We start from the raw sequence: 20,215 nt of genomic DNA on the forward strand, positions 1-20,215 counted from the left end.
GTATCAACGTTACTTACCACATTACACTAACAAAAAGTCACGTCATATGTATATCAAATCACATTACACCAAGACTAACTAACCTTATATTTATACCAAATCACATTACAGCATGACAAAATCACGTTATATGTGTACCAAATCATATTACACCAGCACAAAGTCACGTTATGTGTATACCAAATCACCTTACACCAATTCAAGGTCACGTTATATGTGTACTAAATCGCAATTCACCATCACAAAGTAACGTTATATGTACCAAATCACATTACACCAGCACAGAGTCACGTTATATGTATATCAAATCACATTACACCAAGACTAAGTCACGTTATGTCACTATGAACATCATGTAACATACTCAAAATAAGACTGGGCCTACACTGTCGTTGCTTATCACGTATACTACGTCCATTACTATGAACATCATGTAACATACTCAAAATAAGACTGGGCCTACACTGTCGTTGCTTATCACGTATACTACGTCCATTACTATGAACATCATGTAACATACTCAAAATAAGACTGGGCCTACACTGTCGTTGCTTATCACGTATACTACGTCCATTACTATGAACATCATGTAACATACTCAAAATAAGACTGGGCCTACACTGTCGTTACTTATCACGTATACTATGCCCATCTTGCCCTGTCCTGACCACCTGCATTGTGTGTATGATCTTTTCTGGTGTTGGAAGGAACGTGGATGGTGTACGGTAGCTGTAGACGCCTGGACACCATCAACCTATTAATAGGTTATTCAATCGTCTATGCCCCTAAGACAAAATTAACTGACCAATTGACGCCGTGTTATATAGATTTTCGTGGCGAATATATTTTTGATGCTAATCTCCAATAACAAAAGAGTATTTCTTGGTACACGACTTCACCTGAGTGACACAATAAATCCCAGGGGTCGATTTTTTTCAGAAGTGGTGCTGAAAAAAAAAATTCACGAAGATAAACTGGAGACAGATAAACAGCCATAGAGTATGACAGCTTTTCTTCGTCAGTTCTCAGTTCTCTGAGACGCTCGATTTGTATGAATCTTTATCACTTTCTGTGCCCTTCCTCGTTTCTGTTGGTCAATGTTGACCGGAAGGAATCGCTAATCCGTGAGTAATCTCCGATGTAAGAAACTTCTTAGTCTTCTGATGTAACTGAGACCACGAGTATAACACTGCATATGGATATATGTTCATAGAAGAACGCTTCACAAACCTCGCCACCCAAGTCTTCATCTCTAATATTTCAAGACGTTGAAACTTGTCACCAACTGTCGTCTCCATTAAGCAGAACATTCGGGCTCTCTGATAGACCATTCTAAACCAGATCTTATCGTTCCTGATAAATCCGCCATATCTTTAAGCGATTACAGGCCGTACTCAGAATAGATATACTATTGAGGTCTTTCTATCCAGCTTACCTGCCACATGTCTTGATTATTTACAGCATAGCTATAGAAGATAAACAAGAAAAACAGTGTGGATTTCTAATATCTAAACTAAAATCATTCTTTATTTGTATTCTAAACAGCGCCACCGCGGTGGAAGATGGAACCAGTAAACACGTCAGTTGTTCTGGGAGCCATGGTTACCATTGACTGTTCAGCAGACGGTCCGCCACAACCAATTATTACATGGAAGAAAGCTTCAGGTATTCTCCACTTTCACTCAAATACCAAAACAGTGCAAGTTCTACGGAAAATATCACTTAATTATACCTAGTATTAATGATGGTTAAACTGCATTGATTAGTATTAAACTTAATAACATGTGTAAATAATAATTAGTTGGTGATATAAACTTGCGGCAAATTCAAGTAATCATTATGAGGTAGTGTAATTATATAAGTTCTTTACAACAAATGTTTAGGAGATAGCCACAGAGTTAATCTTTCATTTATTTTTTAACGACTTATATCTTTCACGTAGCATAATCTTAAACAATGGGTTAAATTTACGGTTTGATAGTCGAAACGTCACAAAGTTCTAGAATGAAATATGCGTAACAACGTGATAATAACCACATTAGACTGTAGATATGTTTTTTTTTTACTATTTTCTTAGTTTACCCATTAGGATTTTGAAATAACAGATGTGTTAAAATAGTGTGCCAGACACGTAATTTACGTACCACGGAGAAGACATCAATTTTTTTTGCAACAAGTAAAAGATACATTTTAAGCTTGAAATGGACAAGTTCAGAGGGTGTGGGGAAAATTATCAAAAGTTTAACGTGACTTTTGTCACAATTATCAGGCTTAACGGGTTAAATTGACAGACGACCAGAAGGCCTATCATAGGCGACAGTTTGAAACATCACATGGTTTCTCTTAAGTATAATATTTGTTTCAAAATACGTATATTTATGTGATATTTTAAATACACAAAGATGCAAATGTGATATCCGTGAGGCAGAAAGTTTATCAACACAGGTGTCGTACTTTGGACCTAACCATATCAGTTGTCTGTTTGGTTTTAAAATTCGTACAAAGCTACACGAGGGCTATCTGCGCTAGCCGTCCCAAATTTAGCGGTGTAAGATTAGAGGGAAGGTAGCGAGTCATCACCACCAACCCAACTCTTGGACAACTCTTTTACCAACGAATAGTGGGATTGACTGTAACATTATAACTCACACAACGCTGAAAGAGCGAACATGTTTGGTGTGACGGAGATTCGAACTGATATCAGTTGATTTTTGTGAAATGTTTTTTTTTTTTTGTTCTTTGGTTATTTGTTGTTTTCGTCACCATTTACTCCTTGCTTCGTCCATTTTCATGGAAATATATTACCTACTTCATTCTTATTCAAAACATGGGATAACACAAGGAGAAGCAAAGCACGACATTCAGATAAAAGGATATTTTTATTGATTGGACGTGGAATAAATCTTTCAACTAGTTATTATCCGGGTATTCTTCATCAATACTGAGTTCTCTGAATCCCGTTAGAAGTGCTGGCACTTCCAGCTTATGTTACGTTTGAACTGCATGTTCCATTATTTCATACTTTTAATTGACGTGTTAATTCAGGCCCGGCATGGCCAGGTGGTCAAGGCATTCGACTCGTCATCCAAGGGTCGCAGGTTCGAATCTCCCTCACACCAAACATGCTCACCCTTTCAGCCATGGGGGCGTTATAATGGGACGATAAATCCCATTATTTGTTGGCAAAAGAGTAACCCAAGAGTTGGCAGTAGGTGGTGATTACTTGCTGCCTTTCCTCTAGTCTTACACTGCAAACTTAGGGACGGCTAGCGCAGATAGCCCTCGTGTAGCTTTGCGCGAAATTAAAATACAAACAAACTCTTTTATTCAAATAAACCTTAACTATAAAGTCGACCGTCAACTATTTCTCTGCACCCAGAGGCTTATAATTTCCATGTTACTCGGGCAATACTAATGTTGTTCTAGAATAGAACGTTTAAAGCACTGTATATATATATATATATGTTTCCCGCTACAGGAGATAGACTTACAAAATCTTGACTTATGCTTGTTACTTATTAATATTTTGCTTTCAGAAATCGTTCGTGTGATTTTGATCAGTAACTGTTCAATATTTATTCTGTGATTTGTTTTATCGCCAGGCAAAAAACTTACCTTAAACGAACGATCATATTTTCCCCCAATCTCACGACCTACTAGCGTGTTACGACGTTCCCATGACAACGAGAGAGTTACATTTACAACCTGCTCTAAACCAACGGCTCAACTTGTAACTTTGACGACTTCTGAATATGTTACCTAGATGGTTGATGGTTTAAATTTTCATATACCTTTTCTGAACTATTGATATTATCACGTGTGTATTATTCTGGCGAACTTTAATTAAAAGGAAAACCTGAAACAATCATGTATATAAATCCATGATATTACTAATGTTAGCCTTGACCTAACACATTCCATACTGTTTAATGACATCATGTAAATTTTAAAATGAAACATTTCATTGATTCTAAACAAGACAAAAGTAATAAAAACAGAAACAAAACGGAAAATACAGTTTATTCTTTACTTTTAAAATAAACCCTTTCACTGATCTTATCAATTATCCATTGAACTTGGAGACAACAGTTTCTAATTGATAGGAGAGAAAGCACTACATTGCAGCGCCTATGAAAAAATAAGGACAAAAGTTCGGTTAGTTTTTTTTTTATGTTCACGTAATGTGCAAACATTAAAATGAGTGGCTCGAATCCTCAAATTGTTTTATATTACCAAAAGACTTCAAAATATGAAAACAAATCCATTGTACCAGACTTTAAAGTACAGGATTTCATTTATGTTTTTATAATTATACTAAATATAAAAGTTTGAACACATCCATTTATGTGTTAGGATTAACAAATCAAAACAGTTTAAGCTCCTATAAAGAGTGTAACAATAATGTGAAACAGTGAAGATAATATAGAATGTTTTAGAAACAGTTTAAGCCCCTGTAAAAGTATCTTTTCTGCAGTAACGATAATATGAAGAAGTAAAGATGATACAGAATGTTTTGAAACGGTTTCAACCCCTGTATAAGTGTTTTTCCGTCCCTAACAGCAATGTAAAGCAGTGAAGATAGCTTATTTGTTGTGTTTTTTTAATATCGCGCAAAGCCACTCGAGGGCTATCTGCGCTAACCGTCCGTAATTTAACAGTGTAAGATAAGAGAGATAGTAGCTAGTCATCGCCAACTCTTAGACTGCTCTTTTACCAACGAATAATGGGATTGACCGTCACTTTATAAAGCCCCCACGGCTGAAAGGGCGAGCATGTTTAGTGTGACAGGGATTCGAACCCGCGACTCCCGGATTACAAGTCAAGTGCCTTAACCTCCTGTCCATGCTGAATCGTTTCCATTATGACACTTCTGTATATATTGAATAGATTCATGTGTATGTATGTATACAACAATTTAACCGTGGAAGGAACCGTGGTAACTCTAATACTTAAGAATGTGTTTGGCTAGTTTATCCTTGGTTATCTTCACCGTTTAGTTAGTTTACCCCTGGTTGTCTTCACCGTTTGACTAGTTTACCATCTTCAATGTTTGGCTAGTTTATCCTTGGTTATCTTCACCGTTTAGTTAGTTTACCATCTTCAATGTTTGGCTAGTTTACCCATGGTTATATTCACTGTTTTTGATCTACTTGTTTTTATTTACCTTACGCATTGTTATGTGACTTTTTAAATTATTAAAATAAAGAACTAACCGACAACGAGAAATATAACTTAATTATGACTTCTGTGTTTCACTTTTAAAAATTATAATTTTTTCACGAGTGATTACAATTTAATCTGCCGAGCGACAATTAGCGTAACTGGGAAATTACTAAAGCATTACTAAACGTGGTCATTAAAATACTAGCTTAGTGCAAAATAGCTTTATTACGTTATCATTTTTAATCGAATTCGGAATTCTCACGATATAGGGTGAGGTTCAAATAGAAGCAAATAATATTCCTGAGAGTGTTGTCTATAAACAGAGCGTGTAATGTTGTTTGTATTTTTTTTCAGGAAGTTCTCCAAAAAACTTTGTTCCAGTTTATAATAGTCATCATTACGTTATATTTAGCAACGGATCCCTAATGATTAGAGACGCCACCAGGGGAACCGGAGGTTTTTACCTTTGTCAAGCCAGCAATAACGTCGGCGCAGATCTAAGCAAACTTATCTCTTTGAATATTCATGGTAATATAATTGGATTAAATAGTCAATGTTTTTTAAATCATTGTGTCAGAAAAAAGGTGAAGAAAAGAGAAGAAATAGGAAAAAATCCCACTTAGATGAACTAAAATAACGCTAGTCTTCCAGCAACGAGTGCAAAATCAGTTTAACCCTACTTTGCTAAGCCTATTTTATATTCGCTGTAGTGAAATGCTTCATCTTGACGTCGCATTCTTACGTGTAATTATCAGAAACATTTTTGTTCATTAAGTGGAAGTATTTATTTCAGAATATGGGTGTGTGTTAAATTAATTTATATCGTATATTTAGAATACAACTGAATAAACTAATGTTTATTTTTCTGAATTATCCAAAATTAGGGTTAAAGCTGTCAATAAGATGAACTACGCTGCATTAGAAATGAGCATAGGTTTACAACACACACTTTATCTTGGTTAGTCTTGGGAACTAGTCTAAACTTGTTTGAATGTAGTATCAGTTAGTGGAGGTGGTAAAAAAGAATCTTATTTCTCCCAAAGACAAAAATAGCAAAATAAGAAATGTTAACATTTTACATTAATGGAAAAACTAACTAGGATAATAACGAACTACAAAAATGTAGATCAGTTTTTAACCATGACGTCAACTGCCCTTCAGTTCTCAATAGTGACAGCGAGAGACTTGTGCTGTCATACATGTTTGGAATGTTCACTTTAAGGTCGTCCACTTGGGATTCTTTGATAATGTAACCTTAAAGAAAAGCTGTCAGTCGCTGCTAAACTTGAAACGTTATAAAACCATTTCATATCTCTCTTACGATTTAAAAATAATTTGTTTGTGTGCTACATAGATGATTTATACAAGATTTTAAAGAGATAGCGAACTGGCCATTACTGGGTTTAAGTTTATTGTCCTGCTTTAATTGCCCTTTTGTTCAAGTGTTACGTTGGACATATATATATTTGAAAAATGGTGCTCACCGAAATTATATATTGAGACTTCACATCTAGTTTGTCAGGTTACAGAATTAGCTTTAGTTTTGATTAATGATACAATATTGACTGATAAACGATATATCAACATTTAGGTTGAAACGTTTAGAATTCTTTTTTTTTCTTGTATTCCAGAAAAGGAGTAAAATAAACAATAAAAAATGTGTGTCTGTTGAGAAATGGCATTTAATCTTTCTACCTTTGTTTAACATCGGTAAATTATGGAGCTGACAGTTCTGTCCTTTGAGTAATTAAATTTGTAAGGATATGATTCGCGATGTGAATAACCACTCAAAACAAATACTGATGGAATTCGTCTTTAAAAAAGTTCTGGGATTTAAAAAAGTGACGAAATCATTTTCGTGATAATCAAAATATCAAAGCCACATCGGGCTATCTGCCAAGTCCACCGAGGGGAATCGAACCCCTGATTTTAGCGCTGTAAATCCTTAGACTTACCGCTGTACTAGCGGGGGACGTCTTTAAAGCTACAACCAGTTAAAAGTTTCCAATTGACTGAACTAAACCATGATGAACTACGAAAATCGATGCTACTTAAGTTAAAGTGAAAACAAAAAACATTGCCCGCTATCGAATGAGTCAAAAAACCTTATTTTTTTTTTCTTTTGGCACCTTACAGCGCCACCTCAAATTCAAGTTCAACAACAAGTTTACTCGGTCACTCTTGGCAACAAACTGGAACTCTCGTGTCTTGCCACGGGCGACCTTCCAATGGATATCTACTGGACCAAAGATGGTGGACGTGATGGAAGTTACATACTGAAACCTAACGGAAGGTAAGGGTAATTGTTTATCTTGGATACTTAGAATGAGATATAAAGTATTACATTAATTTCATCAGAGGTTAACTTCCATGTCACTTTTGGGACTGCACTTCATATCTGCTTTAAAAATGGTATAACCTATTGCAATTGCCCCACCTTGTTATTTCCATATTAGATGACATTGTTATGAAGAACTTCAACGTAACGTACTTAATATAAAATAACACGATATAAAAAAATGTCGTCTCGGGTTAAGTGTACACTAAGCGTGTAGTCCTATTCCTAACTTTAGTGTGTTAAGTTAACGTTGCCAAATTTGTTACTGATTAAACGAATCCATGAACCATGACATGATCGGACGATATAAATAGACTTAAATATATAATTATGAATTTCTGTCGGTATTAATGTGCGTTTGTAAAACACTAAATCATTTTAAAATTACTCTTTCTTCAACTTTTCAAAGTTTTATTAAGTTTTCCACTTCAAGATTGTGTCTTATCATGAGAAAATGCCCAATTTTGAATTTTGACCCTGTAAAACTGTTTTCTCCTCGTAACAGAGAGGAAATCTGTTGTCTAATCAACACATAGCTAAATTCAATTAAAAGTAGAATACTTTGACAGGTTTGGGTTAGGAAAACAACAAATATTGTCTTCAAAATAAAGTTGACGATGTTTAGAAGGTGTAAATCATCCAAACACAAGCATGGAACGTGGGATTATTCTCTTAAGTGGAGAGGCATTGTTTGGTATTTAAGGGTGCTTCCATCTAGTGTCGAATATCTAAATTAAGTTTAAAGACGAAAAAACGTTTTGAACAGACCATTTATAAATACCGTTTTAATTGTGATTGCCGTCTGTCTACATATAATTGTCTTCAAATAAATATTAAGCGAAATACCTTTGCTCAGAGATGATGGTTTTCCTGTTAATGTAGTTGTAAATGATCATAATAATAAAGAAACTTGATACCTTTACCTGTTATCAATATTCTTTGAAATATTTTCATTGAACAACGATTCGGCCATTTGACCGCGTCAAGCGTTCGTTAATAAGCCATTAACCTAAGATCTTTTCTCGCGGATATCTTGTACACAAAAAGTTGCACATTATAAATATTTTAACAGGGTTGTCAATAGTAAGGTTTATTATTATTTCCCTTTTATTTAAACATAAGTGACTCAGGCTAAAGTGCAGCCATTCATATTCAATAGTATAAGATATCTTATAACTGTATAGTACCGATGACTCAATTATGTATCATTAATTTAACAGTGTGTGTGTGTGTAATATTATTTAGATGATATGCGTGAAATTAACGATATTTTCGGTTTACCAATGTTTTATTATCTCTAACAGTTTCTAAACTGTTAATAAAACTTCGTAAGACTAGGATCAAACCAGACATCTTCCCCTTTTGTAGATATACGTTAAAAGCACGTGTGAAATGTATTAAGATTATAGGAAAGAACTCTTGGATTTCTGTAAATAACTTTGGAGTGTTCGAGTGATTTGCTGTTCTCATAGTTTGTATGTTACTTTTCCAGGTATATATTTGAAGAGAAAAATGGAGACAATTTTAATGAGTCAATTTTGTTCATTGCTGTAAGTGAGCGAAACGACACGGATAGGTTTAGTTGTCACGTGACAAATAAATATGGCAACGCCACTGCGAATTTTCAGGTGATTGTACAGGGTGAGTGAGAGTTTAACTTTTATATAAATTTAATTTTCCTTTTTACCGTTTTTAATACTTGGCATTTCGAATGATTTATATTCATGTTGAACAGCTAAAAACATTACTCTGATCAACGTTATTTTCAGTTGAGTTGAAAAGCACATTTACGCTGAACGACAACAAAAACCTGATATGAAGATAATAGACTTTTGTCTATAGTAATTGGTTTGTAATATTTTATATTGTTCATAGATGGCAGGACTGTACTTTTTTATATAAAGAAGTTTCTGGATGAGCATAAAAATGAACAAATGTTTCTTTTGAGTTTCGCACATCTGTGCTAGTCGTCCCTAATTTAGCAGTGTAAGATTAGAGGGAAGGCAGCTAGTCATCACCACCCACCGCCAACTCTTGGGCTACCCTTTTACCAACGAATAGTGGGATTGACTGTGTCATTATAACGTTCCCACGGCTGAAAGGGCGAGCATGTTTGGCACGACGAGGATGCGAACCCGCGACCTTCAGATTACGAGTCGCACGCCTTAACACGCTTGGCCATGCCGGATCCTATGAACAAACCTGAAACGGATAGGAGTTTTTTAGTTCACAGTAGAGGTAATTTTGGAACTCTAAGCTATTAAATAGATCAGGTGGAACATATCGGAACCTTTCTTCCTCAGGTCAACTTGCATTTCTCCAGGTTTTAATACGTAAACATCTTATCAAATACGAACCTGTATAAAAACTAGAACACTGGCACTTAAATTCACATACAGAAAGGTTTCAAATGAAACATCTTATTTAACTTTGAATTTTGCACACTTTAACAAATTTGAACTTCAGTGACAACTACTTCATGTTGTTGTATGCGAACTTCAGTAGCGGTTGGTTCATTATATTATGATCATTATTTTGAAAATAACATTGAACAGTTGTCAGCCATCCATATAATAAAAGTAGAATTTGACAATCGTATCCTGTTGACGAAAAGCATCGTTACGAAATGTCCACATAGTATTTATTTATTGAAACAGTCTAGTCGTGAAACGTATGTAAAACGTTAAATGTGTCAATAGAAGTCAATGACACCTGGAATTCGATGACATCGTGACACATGCAAATGTTGCTTTTCCGTTTATAATATTTCTTAATTATAGAGAAATCTGGCACTAACTCCAGGAGCTATAAAAGAAATGCATTATAACCTGACACGTGACTTTACCAATATAACAATTGTCTTCACGTAACTGGTGTGTCACTAATCCAAATCTGTAGCTTTTCCACTATTTTACCGGGAAAGGGAATACATGGCAACCACAGTTTTGTATTTCATCGAAGACGAAGAAATAATAATGAATTCTGTAATTTAACGAAAACAATGTACTAACTACACAGGCCTGCGGTGGTTTTATTGTTATTATATTTTTTACGTGTTCTACAGTAATTCCTATACACTGAATCTGAAAATGACATTCATTTTTCTCCACCACTTACAGATATTTCACAAAACGGCATAACACAACATAAAAGAAAAACAAGACGTAGTTTTGAGACTAAAAGACGTAAATTTCACAAAAACATTAGGATAAATAAGGTTGCATATTTAACGTCAATGTTCTTCCATCTTCTTCATTTTGATTGTATTTTTTGTTAAAATAAGAATAAAAAATTTCATTGTGATAAACAAAATAATAATTTGATCTAAGTAAGATTCATTTCTTCTTAATTTGTCAAAATCAAAAATCTTTATATGATGTTAAAAAATGAATATTATTTTCGAAATCTGCATAACTGAGTCATAGAAAATCCGTTATTAAAAACCAAATAAATTTTTATTAAGTTCAATTTCATAGGTATGTGCTGTGCAGACAACAAATTGATGTCAAGTCTATCCTATACCTGGCCCGGCATGGCCAGGTGGTTAAGGCACTCAACTCATAATCCGAGAGTCGTGGGATCGAATCCCTGTCACACCAAACATGCTCGCCCTTTCAACCGTGGGTGCATTATAATGTGACAGTCAATCCCACTATTCGTTCGTAAAAGAGTAGCTCAAGAATTGACGGTGGGTGGCGATGACTAGCTGTCTTCCCTCTAGTCTTACACTGCTAAATTATGGACGGCTAGCGCAGATAGCCCTCGTGTAGCTTTGCGTGAAATTCAAAACTATCATATGCCGTAACAATATCTCGAACAAACTGAATATTAAATTACCTTATACACATTGAGAACTGTAATTTCTGTCCGAGCGTTCATTTGTGTACAGTTTGAAAAGCTGTGCACGCAGGCAAACCTCAAAATTCACTTCTGAAATGACGGGAGAACAGGCATGAATAATATTGATGTCAAATTTTATTTTTTTAAGTAGGTTATTCTACAGTAAATGGTTGGGAACAGATCAAACTGCCATTCATTCACATTTCAATATGTGACGTCACTTAAATAATAAAAATATAAGCTTACTGTATATTACTGAGTAGCTCTTAGCAAAACTGAAATGTTCAACAATGACTTTTCACACTGTAACTCAGAGCTTTGACTGTGAGTAAAAGCAATAGTACAGCACTGTTATCCATGAAATAATTTAAATTCATAGATTAACTTTAAACTTTTCCCGTCACTATTGACGGGTACTTTTACAAGTTACATATAAAATATATGACACTTAAAGTAAAAAAAAATAAACTGGAAAAGTATATTAATTAGTTAATTGTACATTTTTTATCTTCAGGCTGTATTTGAATATAAGTATACTGAGAAACAGATCTCTACCAACATGTAGTTGTGAAACGGATCTGCGGATGGATTATTACCTTTATTTTTAGAGATCGTAAATAGTAACATTTTACTTTTTTACTTAATCTTCGGTTTCAAGAAGTTTATGGATACAACAGTGTCTTTACAGAGGCACCAGGAGTGCCATCTGGTGTCAGGATTGTGAATAAAACGGGGAGATCATTAACCTTAACGTGGGTCGAACCTCTAAACGGCCATAGTCCCATCACTAGATACCACATTCAATACCAGCAACAGGATTCAGGTATGTTGATAATAATTCTTACTTCTGGTCAAATTATATACTTTTCTAATTTAGTAAAAGTCAGTTAACGTTGCATCTATTTCAGTATTACTGTAGACAGATGTATTATAAATAAAGTTGTATCTATTTTAATATTAATGTAGACAGTTGTATTATAAATAACGTTGCATCTATTGTAGTATTACTGTAGACAGATGTCTTATAAATAAGTTTGTATCCATTTCAATATCACTGTAAATGAATTGATAGTCCTGTACAAAAGTGTTAGGACAACAGAATACTTTGTTATTCTTTCCATTTTATGAGGTTAAATTTTCCTTGCAATTATAGAATATAATTTTCAACACTGTGGTAATACTTCACTGAATGTTGACAACTGAATGAACCAGGGTGAGAATACCTATCATTCTTTAGACTTCCCATATACTTGTACCAAGTGTGTGTCATAACAGTTTTGCTTGAATAAACATACTGATCAAATGAAGGGTCTGAAATAACTGTCGTGGTAAGCCCATGAAGTGTCTTAACTATACAGAAAGAAGATACCAAGGAGTTAGCATATGGTACAGGTATGTTAGAAGAAATAAATTTAATAGCACTCTACAAATAAACCTTGATGAAAACAATGTTTACCATTATATATATTAAGTTTTGTTGTTATGTTATGTCCCTAAACGTGTAGAGAATTATCAGTAGAGCAGAGAGTTGACATAAAAGCTTTACGTGATGCTGGTTGGATTCTCTGACAAATTGGTGTAGACTTGAAATGCTCCCCAAACACTATCAAGTACACCCTAGATTAGCAGGCCAAGACAGATAAATTAGAAAACAGAAAAGAAGGAATCAGAACACCTAAACCCAGTAACACTGAAGTTAAGTATCTTTGTTTATGAAGCCTTCAGGACAGAAGGAAGACTGTCACTGACCTCAAGCATGAGATAAACAACCATGCAGTAAATGACAGACAGTGATCCGTCATGGTATACCAAGTGGTATGTGTATCATTGATAAAGGATTCTACTACCAAGAAGATAATGATCCCAAACACTATTCCAACTTATGCAGAAATTACTTAGCTAATAAAGAAGCTATTGGAGTCATTCAGATGAGGCAATGGTCATATGATGCAGTGGTCCTCAAAGAGCCCCTATCTTAACCCAATTGAACGTATCTAGGATTTGATAGATAAAAAACTTGACAGAGCAAAATTTACTTCCGAAGAAATTTTATGGGAGTGTACTAGAAACATTTGAAGTGTAATCACTCTATATATGTTACAACAACGTCTGAAAGACAGTCTGTTGTTATTAAAAGAAAAGAGAAACACACAAGATATTAACTGTTTGCTAAACTCAAGCACTTCCACTGAGTTTCTGTTGTACTAAATATGAAGATTAATACAATGTTGATGTATCATCTGTGATTTACCTTCCACTGTTCTTTGAAAGTAGCCTAAAATCTAATTTTTGACTTTGTCCCAACACATTTGCACACTACTGTATCTTAAGTAACGTTTTGATATTACTGTGGACAGATGTTTTTTTATAAATAAATTTGTATCCATTTTAATATTTTAAAATGTGTGTAAATTAAAGTATTCTGTTTTTCTGTATGTGAAGAATGCTTTTATTTCATCTCACCCCTATTTAACTTAAACACTCTGGATACGTCTAGGTGCCTGGAAGAAATTTATTGTAACATCCAATAGAAACATGGCCGTCATCGACGGTCTACTTCCAGCAAGTGTCTACCGTTTTCGTGTTTCTGCTGAAAATTCTATAGGGCGTAGCAACTACAGTCTAATTATTAATGGAGAAACAGACGAAGAAGGTAGTTCTATATTTTAAACTAGTTTATTGTTGTAACCGAAACTTAGAGTATGTGCTCTGTGCCTAATAATTATATAAAGTAAACAGCCAAGAGGTGTAAATTATTTGAGGAATTTTATTAGAAACATAATTTAATATTTAATAGCTTATCACTAGCTTACCTTCCATTAACTTGCATATCATTGCCTGTTTACACTGAGAACTCTAATGAATCGATAAATCATTATTTGTTTACAGTGACGACTCTAATAAGTTGACAAATAATTTCGTGTTTGCAGTGAGGCCTCTAATGAACTTACCTGTGGTTATCTGCTTATAGTGAGGCTTTTAGTGAACTGACAGTAAAACCACTAACATTTCTACTTCGGATATTCTAAATAATTCATTCATTTAATCGTCAAGATTCAAAGAAAATTAATTCCCAGATTTGTACCGACTGATTCCTTACCACGTAGTCCAGAAATATGCACGAAGATTTTCTTTTCCAGTGCCTGGAGCGCCACCTCTGAACGTGAAAGTAGTAGCTACAGGACCAAATTCAATCAAAGTGACATGGGAGGTGAGATAAAGTTGGATTTTATTTCTCTATATTTCTAAGCTTTTAGTCAACAAAACGACGTTGCCACAACGTAATTTAAAATCCAACAATAAATGCAAGTCACGTATATTTATTTATTTATGTCCTTTAGTAAGTTTACTGGAGTAGAGACGTATGTTTAGTTCACAACTGAGCCAAACAGCAATGAACAGTAATTTTTTTTTTCCAGTTCATAATAAATAAAGGAATTACATATTTAATGACAACAGAAATAATAACTCTTTTCATATTCTACGTAACTAATAAGGGGTTTATTATCATATCTTTTTAATTTTTTTTACATTTGTTGTATATGCTCGCACCTCGTTGCTTATTTGGCTGTTCGTTATGACGACCTCTAGCCTCCACGTCTGGAACTATGGAACGGTTCAATTAAAGGATACTATATCGGTTACACATTGGTAACATCATCAGAGCCTACGATGTACAAGACTGTCGAACTGAAAAGTAAAGCCATGAACCTAGAGTCTCACTTGACGAACCTGCTTCGTTCCCAGTTCTATTCTGTCTCAGTCCAGGCGTTCAATAACAAAGGACCTGGGCCTATTTCTGATAGGGTGACCGTCAAGACTCTTGCTGATGGTAGGTCATACATATTAATGGCAGCAGAATAGCTTAGGAAAACCTTATAAGAGTTAATAACTGCTCTTAAGAGGATTTCTAACTGCTTTATTAAGATTGTTTTTTTTAAGTTTAAGGTCAACGAGTTGAAGTTTTGAAAAAAAAATCTCTGTTATCACCACTTTATGATAAATAATAATAGTTCGTAAGGAAGAACTAGTATAGACCCATGAATAATTAACAAGACTTATATTAAAACTCAAAGAATCTTTCTTCGTAACATTTTAGTCCCTCCTACGGCGCCACAACTGAAAGTTGCTTCGACTACAGCGACATCTATAACCTTTAGCTGGAGTCATCGAAGAACATTTGGTAGCCCAGTGACTGGTAAGAACTTTTTTTAACTAGGCTTAAAACAAGATGAAAATTTAAGTACAGCCACTTAAACAGTGACACCGGAATAAGACAAAACCATTGGCCCAGGAAAATAAATGTATAACAACGACCCCTATGGAAGATGTCTAGTGGCCGCCATGTTTATTATTTATTGAGCTCCAGATCTTTCTTTACAAAGAAAAAAAAAACGATTATTTCAAAGATAAAATGTATTTACTTTATGACACTTTTTTTTCTTAATGAGATTATTTACTTCTATTGTGATAATAAATTAATGTTTGGCTAGTATGTTTGTTTGTTTTTGAATTTCACGCAAAGCTACACAAAAGCTATTTGCGCTAGCCGTCCATAATTTAGCAGTGTAAGACAGGAGAGAAGGCAGCTAGTCATCACCGCTCACCGCCAACTCGTGGGCTACTCTTTTACCAACGAATAGTGGGATTGAACGTCACATTATAACGCCTCTACGACTGAAAGGGCGAGCACGTTTGGTATGACGGAGATTTAAACCCTCGACCCTCAGATTACAAGTCGAGTGCCCTAACCACCTGACCATGCCGGGCCAAACAATAAATAAAATCAACTTATCATCGGTTATATTTAATAAACTTTACTTTATACTGCGTATAATCAAAATACGTACTTTAAAATGTTTTACAACGAGAAGAAAGGTATATCAAAACATTAAAACCTACAGAATCTTTTATTTCTGTTTGATCTTTAAGATCGACTCATTAGAAAATTCAAGGTGAAGAAGTGAGTCAGTACTGACCTGTATATGCTAACGATTGTGAGGGATACCCCCCAAACAAACTTTTTTTTTTTTTCTTCTACACAAGTAATTTGATTAATATGTTTGAAAATTAAGTGCTTATTACAAAATGATATTCACACGGTTGTATAGTGATGGCTGTTCGGTTTCTCTGGATACGCTCATTTATAAATATGACATAGCTTTTGAGTTTGGTATCTTAATATGGACTTAGTGAGGTTGACGTGTCTGCCTTCTCTTGTAATTGGTTCCTGTTTCTGCAGAGGCTTTCAACAGTATTATATCGTTTGCGTTATACTCCCTAGTGGCACAGAGGCATGTCTGCGGACTCCAACCACTAAAAACCGGGTTTTGATACCAATGGAGACCATTGTGGCATTAACTTTATTTTAACAAGCATTTGGGTTTTAATCATTTTAAAATATTTATATTACATTTTTTAGCAATATTGTTTTATTTACATTTTATTTTATAACGATATATAATGCTTTATTATCAAACTATACGGCGCACTGTTATCCCTAAAGTCATTTTGATATTTCAAAATAAATTAATTCGAGTTACTATAGATAAGAGTGTGTTTGTGTGTTTTCTTATAGCAGAGCCACATCGGGCTATCTGCTGTGTCTGCCGAGGGGAATCGAACCCCATGATTTCAGCGTTGTAAATCCGTAGACTTACCGCTGTATTAGCGAATCATCGATAAGAGACCCATTGACTAAAATAAAATCATATTTTGTGTTATATAATCTCTTCTCTCAAGTTATTGGTATTGTTTCTTATTGTACTTTTATTTAATGTTTCGAACTTAGTGGTGTAGCCCAATTCTGTGGGAATGCAAATAATTTCATTCTTGAAATTTTTTGTACGAAATATTCTACCTGGCCTTACCCAAGTGGTTCGGAGGTTGCGAGCTCAAATTCCCGTTCCATAACACATGTTTAAACGTGGGATCATTATAATACTTATTTTGTTAATTCTACCACACGTCCATTCAGTGTGCTAAGAGGCCCAGCATGACAAGGTGGTTAAGGGGCTCGACTAGTAATCTGAGGGTCTCGGGTTCGAATCCCCGTCACGCCAAAATGCTTGCCCTTTCAGCCGTGGGGGCGTTACAATGTTACGATCAATCCCACTAGTCGTTGGTAAAATAACAACCAAAGAGTTGGCTGAGTGTGGTGTTGACTAACTACCTTAGATCTAGTCTTTCTCTTCTAAATTAGGGACGGCTAGCGCAGATAGCCCTCGTGTAGCTTGACGCGAAATTAAAAAACAAAAACAAAAACGTGTATGAAATTTTCACTTTCTGGTCCTAGATTATGTACTGTACTACCGAGAAGAAAACAAGAACTGGGTCGAGAATACACTGAAGTCAAAGATTGCAGATCAGACCTACACGCTCAGTGGACTTGAATGTGGCACGAGGTATAAATTATACATGGTGTCAACCAACAGCGTTGGTCGAAGTGAACCAAGTGAAATTATATCAGTGCGGACACATGGTGCTGGTGAGTAAAAACTACTACAAGACAGATGTTTGTATTTACAGCATTACTAACTGGTGTGCTTGTTTATAATAAAGGATGGGAAGCTGTGTTTCTATTTGTCTTATTATAAAAATTAAAATACAAATAAAAACTTAAAGGTAACGATACTGAAAAGAAAGACATACTGATTTCAATAATGCTATCAATATGAAAGTATATGGGGGGCCCAAACCCCCTTCATAATCTTCCTTATGTCATCTTGTATCACTGTGTGAAGTTGTGCAGATCTGGTAGTTCTCCAAAATTTTATATAAAATTAAATGGGGGTACGACCCCCCTTGTGGTCTTCCTTATGTCCTCCTGCATCACCGTGTCAAGTTTGGTGCTGATTGATTAACAAATGTGGAAATGTTAAAGGAACAGACAATATATATATACACACATATATTGATGTTTATTTATAAAGTTGAAAAACCATGAAATACCAAACCACAAAAACAAAGAAAGAAACTTATTATAAAGTCAATTTGAATAGTAGGACCTGTACATTTAACGCTTTATATATTTCTATACTGCAAACGTGTATGGTAAACCATATTAGTTTCCTTATAAAAAAAAAATAACCAAAAACAAGGTTAAAATACTCTAACACTTTTACAAAGTTAGTAAAACTTTTGTTCTATTAGGTCTGTTTTTACATGTTTGTAACTATTTCAATTGGTTGTGCAAGACAGTTCATATATTTAAATCCTTAGTAATGTCAAAATCACGTTTTATAAATTAAAAGAATGAAGAAAACGGGTAGAACTGGGCCTACAATATTTATAGTTGAAGGATATGTGTAGATGTCGCAAGCCAAGAGAGCTTAGCGAGATATTTTGAATGCTTAGTAATATCTAATATAATTTGCTGAACTCGGAATCACATGTTACGCAGTAGAAAGTCCAATTTAGGGAAATTCTGCTTTGTCTACGAGCTCAGCAAAAATTGTATAGGTTTCATGATTTTAGCTTCAGCTCGGTCCTATTGTAAAGCTCTGAATCTCGAATATGGTGAGCCTGCTTCGAATCCGTGCGATACCATAAAATATTTCCCCCGCTTTAAGCTGTGGGTGGATGGTAAGTGTGATAGTCAATCGCTTAGGTAATATGGTGTGCTGACTTGTTGCCTACTTTCTGGTCAGTAGTTCTTAAAGTTAATAAGTAATGTCACCAGTTGTTAAAACATTTTATCAATATGGGTAATATGGTGTGCTGACTTGTTGCCTACTTTCTGGTCAGTAGTTCTTAAAGTTAATAAGTAATGTCACCAGTTGTTAAAACATTTTATCAATATGGGTAATATGGTGTGCTGACTTGTTGCCTACTTTCTGGTCAGTAGTTCTTAAAGTTAATAAGTAATGTCACCAGTTGTTAAAACATTTTATCAATATGGGTGATATGGTGTGCTGACTTATTGCCTACTTTCTGGTCAGTAGTTCTTAAAATTAATAAGTAATGTCACCAGTTGTTAAAACATTTTATCAATATGGGTGATATGGTGTGCTGACTTATTGCCTACTTTCTGGTCAGTAGTTCTTAAAGTTAATAAGTAATGTCACCAGTTGTTAAAACATTTTATCAATATGGGTAATATGGTGTGCTGACTTGTTGCCTACTTTCTGATCAGTAGTTCTTAAAGTTAATAAGTAATGTCACCAGTTGTTAAAACATTTTATCAATATGGGTGATATGGTGTGCTGACTTGTTGCCTACTTTCTGATCAGTAGTTCTTAAAGTTAATAAGTAATGTCACCAGTTGTTAAAACATTTTATCAATATGGGTGATATGGTGTGCTGACTTGTTGCCTACTTTCTGGTCAGTAGTTCTTAAAGTTAATAAGTAATGTCACCAGTTGTTAAAACATTTTATCAATATGGGTAATATGGTGTGCTGACTTGTTGCCTACTTTCTGGTCAGTAGTTTTTAAAGTTAATAAGTAATGTCACCAGTTGTTAAAACATTTTATCAATATGGGTGATATGGTGTGCTGACTTATTGCCTACTTTCTGGTCAGTAGTTCTTAAAGTTAATAAGTAATGTCACCAGTTGTTAAAACATTTTATCAATATGGGTGATATGGTGTGCTGACTTATTGCCTACTTTCTGGTCAGTAGTTCTTAAAGTTAATAAGTAATGTCACCAGTTGTTAAAACATTTTATCAATATGGGTGATATGGTGTGCTGACTTATTGCCTACTTTCTGGTCAGTAGTTCTTAAAGTTAATAAGTAATGTCACCAGTTGTTAAAACATTTTATCAATATGGGTAATATGGTGTGCTGACTTGTTGCCTACTTTCTGATCAGTAGTTCTTAAAGTTAATAAGTAATGTCACCAGTTGTTAAAACATTTTATCAATATGAGTGA

The 20,215-nt window shown here is 34.6% G+C and overlaps 1 protein-coding gene across 3 annotated transcripts in view; it reads left to right on the top strand.

The window, feature by feature from the left end:
• The window catches only part of LOC143238019 (cell adhesion molecule Dscam1-like), a 257,713-nt gene that overhangs the window by 226,800 nt on the left and 10,698 nt on the right, over positions 1-20,215 (top strand). For all 3 annotated transcript variants that reach the window (XM_076477896.1, XM_076477898.1, XM_076477897.1), the window contains exons 10-19: positions 1,546-1,665; positions 5,518-5,691; positions 7,300-7,456; positions 8,994-9,142; positions 12,030-12,164; positions 13,839-13,994; positions 14,482-14,552; positions 14,933-15,173; positions 15,441-15,539; positions 17,637-17,828. In XM_076477896.1, the coding sequence (XP_076334011.1) occupies positions 1,546-1,665; positions 5,518-5,691; positions 7,300-7,456; positions 8,994-9,142; positions 12,030-12,164; positions 13,839-13,994; positions 14,482-14,552; positions 14,933-15,173; positions 15,441-15,539; positions 17,637-17,828 (1,494 nt within the window). The remainder of the gene's footprint in view (positions 1-1,545; positions 1,666-5,517; positions 5,692-7,299; positions 7,457-8,993; positions 9,143-12,029; positions 12,165-13,838; positions 13,995-14,481; positions 14,553-14,932; positions 15,174-15,440; positions 15,540-17,636; positions 17,829-20,215) is intronic.

The sequence above is a fragment of the Tachypleus tridentatus genome, chromosome 13, assembly GCF_004210375.1.
Source record: "Tachypleus tridentatus isolate NWPU-2018 chromosome 13, ASM421037v1, whole genome shotgun sequence".
Taxonomy (NCBI): domain Eukaryota; kingdom Metazoa; phylum Arthropoda; class Merostomata; order Xiphosura; family Limulidae; genus Tachypleus; species Tachypleus tridentatus.